Raw genomic sequence first — 10257 nt, forward strand, 5'->3', positions numbered from 1 at the left:
TCACATGATGAAAATGCCTATATTGCGAAACAAACATCTAAACTTAGAAACGAATGTGCGCATATGTAAATCTGTATATTTATCATGATATACACCAGCTGAAACGAAACTAGAAACTAGTACAACCACAGAATAATAAAACAATCAGAATGCCCACTCTGCTTGTCAAGATAAGTACGGGCATTTCGTTCGCGCAGACGGAATCAGCCATGTTTTAAACGGAACCAGTGCTGTTCAGTGAAATTTTATCTGGTGTGTATAGAAAAATTAACCCGGCTTAATTTATTTACGGCAACCATAGTCAAATTTCCCTCAACCAGTTCGGGTTCACAAATGCTGTTGGTACTAGACAGGCTTTGTTCTCAGTACAAGTCTTATTCCAGAGATGCAGAGACGTCAACTACGACGTATACGCTGGTTGATTACGAGAAAGCGTTTGATCGAGTACAGCACGCCAAGATGATGCAAATACTAAAAGAAACAGGAATTAACAACCAAGATCTGAAAATAATTAGAAATCTTTACTGGAATCAGACAGCAAATCTCAGAGTTGAAGGTGAACACACTGACTATGTGATAATCATACGTGGAGTGAGGCAAGATCCTCAATCTGTACTCTGAAAGAATATTTATCGAAGCTTTGCACGAAACTGAAAAAGGTATTCTACTAAATGGTTACCAGCTAAACAACATCAGATATACAGATAACACCATAGTATTTGCGGACAACAATATGGACTCGATATAAACGTTAAGAAGACAAATCTTATGATAATTGGCAAGAAAGGGATATCAGAAGGTCAACTCTACGTCAACCAATCCCCTGTAGAAAGAGTGACGCACTATAACTATCTCGGCACCATAATAAATGAAGAATGGACCAACAACAGGAGCTTAGAGCACGCATCGGAAAAGCTAGACCTACCTTCAATCGGATGGGGGCCTTCTTCAAGAGTCACAACCTCTCTCTTGATACAAAAGTAAGAATGCTGCGATGCTACGTCTTCTCTGTCATTGACATTGAACGAAGATATGTTCAGAAAACTGGAAGCATTTGAGACGTGGCTATATCGGAGAATGGTTAAGATCCCGTGGACTGACCGAGTCAAAAATGAGGAGGTCCTCAGAAGAATGAATAAGAACCGAGAGGTACTGACCACCATCAAATCTCGAAAGTTACAGTTCTTAGGACATATTATGCAAAATCTTATTTAAAATATGGCGATCGCATGCTGACACACTTCAAAGGCGTATCTGATTGTTATTTATTCTGTGGTACAACAAGGAGATACCTGAAATAAGTGAAATGAGAATGCTAAGAAGAATTACATGAAAGACAATGACTGACAGATCAAAAAGAACATCGTATAGAAGTACATTGCAAATGAGTGAAATGGTTTCGGTTAGTATATTTCAAAATACTCCTGTAGATGGCAACTGCATACAATGTATTATATTATTTGTAGATTTCTACACATTTAAATTAAAAATTTGAATCACAATATGGTTTTTAGTTCTAAAATTAGTTTAAGTAAATTTAGTTCTAGATTTAGTTATTAAAAATTATTAAAAGTTGAAATAATGTTTTATTTTCTTTGGTGCATGAGCGATTAGGAATTGATCTCTAATTTTATAAAATGCAAAAGTTTAAGGCTAAGCATTCCCAGCCCTACCCTTTCATATTTCAGAAGCAGTAGTAGTTTGTGGTTGGGGGACGGTGCGAAGGTGAATGAGTGCTCTCTGGTGTTGAAGGAACAGAAGTAAAATGTTCCATCACAGCATATACCAAAAAAATTACGTTGAAGTGTGCTTCTTTAATTTTTTCACGTAATTTTTGTCCTTCGTCACGACCAAACGTCAAATATACGTCAAAATTTATTATTAAATTTTACATTTTATGACTAAAAATAAAAATGTCAAAAATATTTCCAATATTTTCGGTTTTAAGGAGAAATATGGGGTTTATGAACTGCCGTTCACAATATTGGTTAGATCGGGTAGGTAATAGAGAAATGGTAGGTTTTGGCATGAACGGCTTGCCAATGTATGTCGATCATCCTCATTTCCCGTTTCCCGCTCTTAGATATAAAGAAATTACTCCAGAATTACAAGCATTGTTCCTCAAGCAAAAAGGAGATTGGAAACGACTAAGTAGAGAACAGAAAAAAGAATTGTACAGAGCTAATTTCTGCCAAACATTTGAAGGTAAGTAAAAAATTATTAATATTTTATATAGTGATCTTTAGAGTTAAATCAGTATAATAAAAAGATACAAATGTATTCGACTGTATTGTTGTAAATACCGAAAATGAAAAATAAACAACAAAATCACCAGTGCAATAAAAAATTTTGAAAACCTAATCGACAAGAAGAATAAAACGTTCACACAGTGTGTTGTATTTAAGATCCATACATTTTTGCTATTTGTAAAAATAAACATTTCTATTTAACTAAAATCGCACCTTCAAACTCAGCCTATTACGATTTCATTAACAGGGCTAATTCCCAGAATTCAAAAACAAGTTGTTCAAAGGAGGAAAAAGCTATTCAAAATATTTTTGTAGTCGAACGCTTTCAGTTACTGACCAAAATCGGCGTACCAACAGCATCTCTCGAACCGCTAAAACTGCCGGATTAGCTGCCTGGTTTGGAAAACCAAAAACACTTTACGCAGTTTCTGATTATCTCTGAAAACAATAAACTCTCAGGGATAAAAATAAGCATTTTTCAGTCAGAAGCCAGTTTGAGTTCAGCCTCACCATTTACCAAGAAATAACGTATGGCATTTTTGCCGGGTAGATCTTTTCGGACAGGTTCGACGCCAATTTCATCTTTAACAATTTCAAGTAGCTAATATCGATGCACACTAGCCCAGGGGGCCGACGGCTTTATGGGCACTCCGAAGAACAGTGAACACCTGGTATATTTAGAAATGAAAATCTTGCCACTGAGCTACGACCGTCCGACTTATGTAGATTTAATGACAGTATCTCCTCATTATATTTTCACGTGCTTTGTGTTTTTCAGTTTATTTAAGGCATTCTGGGTTTCTTCTTTGGCCGACATATCCACTGTCGTGTAACTTTCTCTTTTCTGCTTTCTTCTTTATGTGGGTATTATATTTATAAGGTTCTTGTAATATTCTGTCCATTCTTCTATGAGTGTTTCATCTTTGAGTATCAAATAACCTTTGTTATTTCTTATTGTTGGAATAGACTTGGTCCTGTAACTTTCTTTGAGGATATTGCTCTATAGAATTCTCTAAAATCGGATTAGGGTCAATCTTCCTATATTGTTTCAAATTTTAGCAATTTTTCTGCAGCCCGGTTTCTTGGGCTTGATATCTATATCGACATTTTTGTTGTTTTTGGGCCTAAGGGTCTTTGGTATAATCTAATCCTATCATCCGACACCTTAGGGTAATATATAACCTAATCCTGATTGGCGTATAGGGAACCTTTTGTTTTATAACCGCTGTATTATCGACATAGTCTTAGTTGACTTCAGTGTCTTCACATTGTCGCATATTTGGTTGTTACTAACTTTGTATTTCCTGGCCGGAATAAAATGAAAAGTTTTTATTTTAATTTCTCCAGGCACTGCTGGTAGACTGTGAGATTTTCTGTATACTTTTTCACTTCTGATTCTTCGAATATATTCCGTAATTTGACCAATCTATCTACGCAATAATTAAATTTTGCTTAGCAGTGTTTTTCCCAGGGTATCTACAATTCTATTATCAATCCTTCCAATGCCATGTTAGTACCCCGTCGTGTTCTGATCATAATGCATCTGTAATGTCAAAATGTTCCAATGTATGACACAAGCCCCTAGCTTCTTAGAAGAGTTTATTTTTGTTAGCACTGGTCTTCAAAACGGGTTTGTTACATTGAACTCTAAGGCACGTGTCATTTCGCTTACCAGGCTATCGTGCAACTCGTTGTTGTCCTGCTGTGTATTATTTTCATTTTCTTGCATGGCAAGCTCAGAAATCTGCTCATGTACTTTAACAGGTTCTTGATCTAATTGGTTGGTACGAGAACACACCTTTGACCAAAGCTCAGGTAGATATTAGTCGATGTGACGCAAGATATTGATAAGATCAATGATTACACCTAAAAACTTTAACTTCAGAATAGAACAATACGGCATAGAAAACTTGAGAAACTGTAGGGCCTTTAATCACAGCGAAACCTTATTATGAGAATGATTGTTTTTACTTAACACTGATATGCCTTTGTCGTATAATAAAGCATTATCTAATTTGTGAATTTTAAAACGAATCCACTAAACATCAAAAATCAACTAAACACTTATTGTATATCTTTCAGAATTTACTGCACCTAGAGGCGGTGAATGGATGGGTGTCATTGGTTCAGGTCTAATTCTGATTTCAGCTGCAATGTGGATATACATTTTTTATCTGCTCTTACTTGATGATCCTTTACCGGTAACTTTTATGCCTAGCCGAAACAGAGCTCAGTTGAGAAGGAGAATCGACATGAGGGAAGATCCTATATTTGGACTGGCATCCAACTGGGATTATCGGAAAATGGATTGGAAGGTTAAAACATGGCTGACCCCTGATAATCCTTTCATTAAATGTCCTGAAGATAAAGATTGAACAGATACGTACTATTTAACATATTATAAACAGTAGGTAAAATAAAATACCTTTAATTGTATTTAAAAATAAAAACTAGATTTTCTGTTTAAAATAATTTATTTCGTTATTTAAAATATATGGACTTCTTTTTATTAATTTATATTAACAATATAAAGAAACTATACAGAACAAGGTTTCTTAATAACATTGATGAAGACATGGGAATACGTGCTTGGCGGAGTAAAGGCGATGGGTAGGGACGACTGGGAAAAAAATCCCTAGAGGAGGCTAGAACCCACGCAGGATTGTTCTAAAGCCAGAATGATAATGGCGATTATATAGAACAAGATTGGAAACAGTATGGAAGAAGTATGAATTATGTCGTTAAATCGTACTATGTACTTACAAAATATGCACCTGCAGAAAATCTGATAAAATAAAAGCTGAAAATCTACTGATTGCTTTTAATGAACTTCATTTATACATTTATTGATACGAGAATTTGCCATATTAAAATTACTATACCGATTACTGAATTAACATGAGGGAGTCGTAACCATCTTTTCCCATATACCTTGTAATCTTTTTGTAAAAAAAGAAGAAAAAAACCTAACCTTTGTGTACGTATCGCGGTCGTTTTCAAATAAAAAATAAACAATAGTTAATATATTTGAAATCCTTAAAAATGGCAATGAATAAATATATGCATCCAAGAAATATATATAAATCTCCTCCAAATTTTAAACAACTTGCTCTGGATTTTCCGGAATTTAGAGAATTTGTAACGCAAGATATTACTGGTAAAGTATCTCTTGACTTCAAAAATACAAAAGCATTGAGAGCTTTGTCCTGTATTTTACTGAAAAAAGATTTTGGTCTTAACGTGGAAATGCCATTAGATAAATTAATACCAACTATTCCCTTGAGATTAAATTATATTTTATGGTTAGAAGATCTTTTGTCCTTAACTGGAAAATCTGAAAATATTAAAGGTGTTGATATAGGTAAAGAGTTTATTTTTTATTATTTTTATACTACAACTAACTTACGCAATATTTGAATGGACTGATGTTATTCTCCAACAACAGTATAGAATATGAGTAACTATTGTTACTATACTAATACATTGTTTTTTTTGTAACTATTAAGTATTGCCTTCCAATTTTTTTTTGACAAAATTTATTTATGCGCAAGTAGAATTTAATTATATTCTTTTTAATGATCATCTCCCTTCATTTATCTATTTATTTTTTACTATTTGCTTCTCTCTCATCTCCTTTCTTCAGATGACTTCTTGTTACGCACTCTTTAGTTTTCTTTCCCTTTTTAAAGTCTTTTTGTGGGTTAACACATTTCTATTTTGCTAAAACATTTTATATTACACACTGCATAATATTGCATTTTAGGTACAGGTGCTTCTTGTGTATATCCTCTTCTAGCTGCAAAGAAAAATAAATGGCATATGGTAGCATCTGAAATAGATTCTAACAGCGTAACATTTGCGAACACTAATATAGAGAAAAACAAATTAGAAGAATTTATACAAATAGTAAAAGTTAATGAAAATACAGTTTTAAAAGATGTTGTAAATCGAGATGAATATGATTTTTGCATGTGTAATCCACCATTCTTTGGCAGTACCCAAGAATTGCATTCAAATCTAAATTCAAGAAGTTTAAATAGACCAAAACCCAAAAATTCATTTTGTGCCACACCTACCGAAGTTGTAGTAAAAGGAGGTGAAGTAGACTTCCTTAGTAAACTTATCCAAGAAAGCAAAATATTAGGAACCCAAATTAAAATTTACACTACAATGGTTGGACATAAGAAGAATTTACCTCAGTTAAAGACTTTGCTTAGGGAAGTTGATGTATGCAGCTTTAAAGAAACAGAATTTTGTCAAGGCAATACTACTAGGTAATATTTTTTTATTCAATTATTTGAAATTTATTTGAAAAAATACATACAAAGTGTTGATACTTCTTGTCTTATTGTTGTATTACAGTTGTGAGAACTATGAGAAATCAATTGTGTTGACCTCAGATTGATAAAAACACTGCAGTGATAAACTTTATTATATATTGTAACAAATAACAAATTGCGAACTCTCATTATACTACAAGTATCTTAAATCCAACTATCAAATTGTGAATTTTTGATACATTCAGATAATTGCAGTAAAGTGGTAAGATTAGTAGACAAGCACCACTTCTTGCTGTTGACAAATAGTTGAATATTCTATACATGAAAATATATCACAATTCCTATAATTTCAATAAGTGTGGTTTATTCTGATTGTCATATTGGGCTTACTCATTCCAACATTGGAAAGAAGAAAAAAAAAAGATTAAAATTTAATTTCAACTGCAAAAATTGAACACTTCATTCAGTTCTTGGGAATTATTTACACTTAATAAAAGGCAAAATGTTCCACTTATATAGTACTCTAGAAAAGTACTGGAATACTTTATATATTCATAAAAACTGTATCTTTATGAATTGTATGAATCAGTAACAGCTTGTGCCATGGTACAAGTGAAACCACTCTTAATCTAAAATTTGTCAGAACAAAATTTTTCTTTATAATTTTATTTTTAGTGCATCCTTTTTAAGGTACCTTATTCTACTTTCTACTTACGTATAACCTAAAAGCTTCTATTAATTAAAAATCATGGCATGGCAGCTGTCCACCATAGGGTGCACAATGCCAAAATCGGAAGCAAGAACAACCAAGTGAAGCGAATTCGGCCAGCTGTCACAGTGCTTCACCAAAACATCACATCTGTTAGCTTGGTTGCTATGGTAACAGCACATCTGTGTACTTTTGGAATGTCACAAGTGAAGCAGAATCTCAGGTTGCATAATTTCTTGTTTTTTCCCGGCTACCGCATGTAACAATTGATTCTGTTGGGATGGAAAAGTGAGCTATGTTTTCCATATACAGTCTGGTTTGTGTTTTGGGGTTTTGTACAGTCTGGGTTTTGTTGGTACACAAATTGTGGTAGGTGGAAGGAAAACGATAAGAGGTATTTTTTAAACAACAAGAGACCTACTCCCATTTTAAATGTTACTAAAGTGGATAAACGCAACAACAAATGGTTCAATCGCAATTTTAAGAAATATCAAACTGAAAAAATATCAAAGTGGGGTATGAATTAACTAAATAAATACATAAACTGTAAGAAATATAACATTTTAAACTAATAGGCATTTAGCTATTGATTTCCATGTTTTCAGTAAATAAATTATGGTATCAATATTTAAAATTGAGTTTTGCATCATTTTATTATTTACTGACAAAACTATATTTTGTAGATGGGGACTTGCCTGGACTTTTTGCTCAACATTTGATTTAAAAAAATGTTTGGATCCAATAAAACTAGCAATAAAGAAAAGTAAACCCAAAGAACCATTGACATGTGGAATACCAGTAGATGAAACCAATGAATTATCATTAAATTTAATTAGGGATAATATATTAAAGTTGTTTGATCAATTAGAAATGACTACTGAAGAAGTTTCTCGAAAGAAAAGTGTGCTAAGATATTTTGTGAATGCTTTTTCAAACACTTGGTCGAATCAGAGACGAAAAAGGCGAGAACAAATGAAAAACGGTGATGCCAATTCTTCTTTAATGGGTGAAAATAACAATGACGAGAAATCGTTGGACATGGAAGGTGCAAAATCTCCCGGTAAAAGAATTCACGAAGATCACATTGAGGGAGCATTTGTTAAGAAACTAAAAATATCAAACTCTGATGGAAGAGATGTATTTTTCAAATTTCTTGTTACATTAAAGCTAGATGAATCAAGTGTATTTTTAGAACTAGACTGTTTACCTGAATATAATAGGGAATATTTACATCAGATTTTACAGTATATAAAAAATAATTTGAAAACATAATTTTTTATACTTAAAAAGATGCATGTACCACAATGGTGTTTAAAGTAGAATGCTATTACTAATTTGTGAAAGTAATTTTATTCTTGAGAATGAAAATATTGTTTTTTTGAAATATTTTAGGCAGGAAGCCACTTTATTTTTTTAAATAAACCTTTTGTACTAGAATTTGTGTTTTTTTATCTTTGGGCTTTTTAGTGCGACTAATATTTAATTGCATTGTTAATTCCAGTAAGATCATTGTCACTGGTGATGATCAACATGGTTGTAGCACTCACACTACTGTACAACAGTAGTGTGAGACACCTCACACATCACCATCGGAGCAACAGGATCGAAGATACGTGACTAATTTTCTAACATGACGCCATGTTTTTTTTCACTTATTCCCGCCGCTAACCCACTCTAACAATGTCGAACAGGTCGCAATAACGCTTGTCACTCATACACAACCAGTACTCCCACATTTCCTTACCTCTAGAGTCATTTTACATACATTGGAACATCCTACTTTCCAATCCCAAGTGGATATATGCACACGAGAGGGATAAGGTATAGAGAACACATAACCCTGACTGAAGGGTTATACCTGGTACACAGAAGGGTGTATTGTAGAATATTCTAGTGAAATAGAATAATGGTGAAAATATTTCTATTTCACTAGAATATACTTCTGTATTACAGGAAGAGATTTATGCAATATTGTATCGTGCAAAAAAATTAATATGAAAACTTTCGAAATGAAGCCGATAAAGGCGACTTTTTTTAAATGTTAATTTTTTTATTTTCGTTCCTGAGTTTATTTTTATTTATTTAATACACGGGATAACACAATTAACAGTTTAAATTACAATATTACAGTTAGGATTCAAAACTTGAAATTACTTAATATAAAATCAATATCAAAAAGTTTAAAAAATGAGACTAAAATCTTACATACTAAAAATATAACAAGAACAAAATTTAACAATACCAATATACATATCACAAAGCAAGAGATCTTTTTAACTGAGTTAAAGTTATATTGAAAATATAAAAATCGAGAACATTTAAAAGCCCCATGTATCTATCCAATGGGTTGTTCTGTGGAAAGGAATATTAAAAACATTGTAGTAAGATGCCTCAACAAGTCCTCGTAGACACTTTGTCTCAGGACCAGCAACCTCATGTAGAGTCTTACGTTACCATGTCATCAATTCCACTGGTAACTTTACCATCTTAACATTAAAGATCGAATAATGTAATCTAAATTTAAACTAATAGCATTTAACAGGTTTTTACCCAAAGATTTAGTGGCTCAAAATGTGTACACCTGAAACACTGATGGTGGAATGCAGATTCCGAAAACGTTTTGTGATATAGCCCGATTGGGTATTTTAATTATATACCTTTTATAAAGGATTTTAAATAAAAAAAATTTTTTTGTGATACATGGTTAGAGCCAGCTACAGGGACTTAGTTTTCTTGTGGATTTTAAGCAACAATACATTAATCTTGTTGAATCAAAGGAAAAATACTTGCAATTTCTAGTAACGAAACCAAGAAGTTTAGATGCCTTTATTGAAATAGAGTTTATGTGGACACAAAAAGTAAGCTTCTCATAAAAAATTACACCCAAATCCCGAATAGAAGAAACATAAATTCAGTGGCTGATTATAGCTTGTTTCAGTTCTATTGACTTTACGAGAAAAACTTTTTTACATTTAAGTGGAGTTTGTTCTGATTGCACCAATTTTGTAGTCTGTCTAAG

General features: G+C 32.8%; 2 protein-coding genes across 2 annotated transcripts; both read left to right on the forward strand.

The window, feature by feature from the left end:
* The first annotated feature begins 1798 nt into the window (after positions 1-1798).
* LOC140442845 (cytochrome c oxidase subunit 4 isoform 1, mitochondrial-like) lies at positions 1799-4726 on the forward strand. The gene is made up of 2 exons (XM_072533810.1): positions 1799-2205; positions 4332-4726. Exons 1-2 carry the CDS (start codon positions 1914-1916, stop codon positions 4622-4624), a joined length of 585 nt encoding a protein of 194 aa, XP_072389911.1. The 5' UTR covers positions 1799-1913; the 3' UTR covers positions 4625-4726.
* Positions 4727-5203: 477 nt separating this feature from the next.
* LOC140442846 (U6 small nuclear RNA (adenine-(43)-N(6))-methyltransferase) lies at positions 5204-8683 on the forward strand. Its single transcript, XM_072533811.1, has 3 exons — positions 5204-5610; positions 6013-6523; positions 7922-8683. The coding sequence occupies exons 1-3, from the start codon at positions 5292-5294 to the stop codon at positions 8508-8510; spliced, it is 1419 nt and encodes a 472-aa protein (XP_072389912.1). The 5' UTR covers positions 5204-5291; the 3' UTR covers positions 8511-8683.
* Positions 8684-10257: the final 1574 nt, after the last annotated feature.

Source organism: Diabrotica undecimpunctata, chromosome 6, assembly GCF_040954645.1.
Source record: "Diabrotica undecimpunctata isolate CICGRU chromosome 6, icDiaUnde3, whole genome shotgun sequence".
Lineage (NCBI taxonomy): Eukaryota > Metazoa > Arthropoda > Insecta > Coleoptera > Chrysomelidae > Diabrotica > Diabrotica undecimpunctata.

Excerpts from the sequence above, each read along its gene's own strand:
- LOC140442845 (XM_072533810.1), top strand. The coding sequence starts at position 1,914 with ATGTCAAAAATATTTCCAATATTTTCGGTTTTAAGGAGAAATATGGGG. Across the intron at positions 2,206-4,331 it reads TTTCTGCCAAACATTTGAAG|AATTTACTGCACCTAGAGGC; the intron begins GTAAGTAAAAAA and ends TATATCTTTCAG.
- LOC140442846 (XM_072533811.1), top strand. The coding sequence starts at position 5,292 with ATGGCAATGAATAAATATATGCATCCAAGAAATATATATAAATCTCCT. Across the intron at positions 5,611-6,012 it reads TATTAAAGGTGTTGATATAG|GTACAGGTGCTTCTTGTGTA; the intron begins GTAAAGAGTTTA and ends ATTGCATTTTAG. Across the intron at positions 6,524-7,921 it reads TGTCAAGGCAATACTACTAG|ATGGGGACTTGCCTGGACTT; the intron begins GTAATATTTTTT and ends TATATTTTGTAG.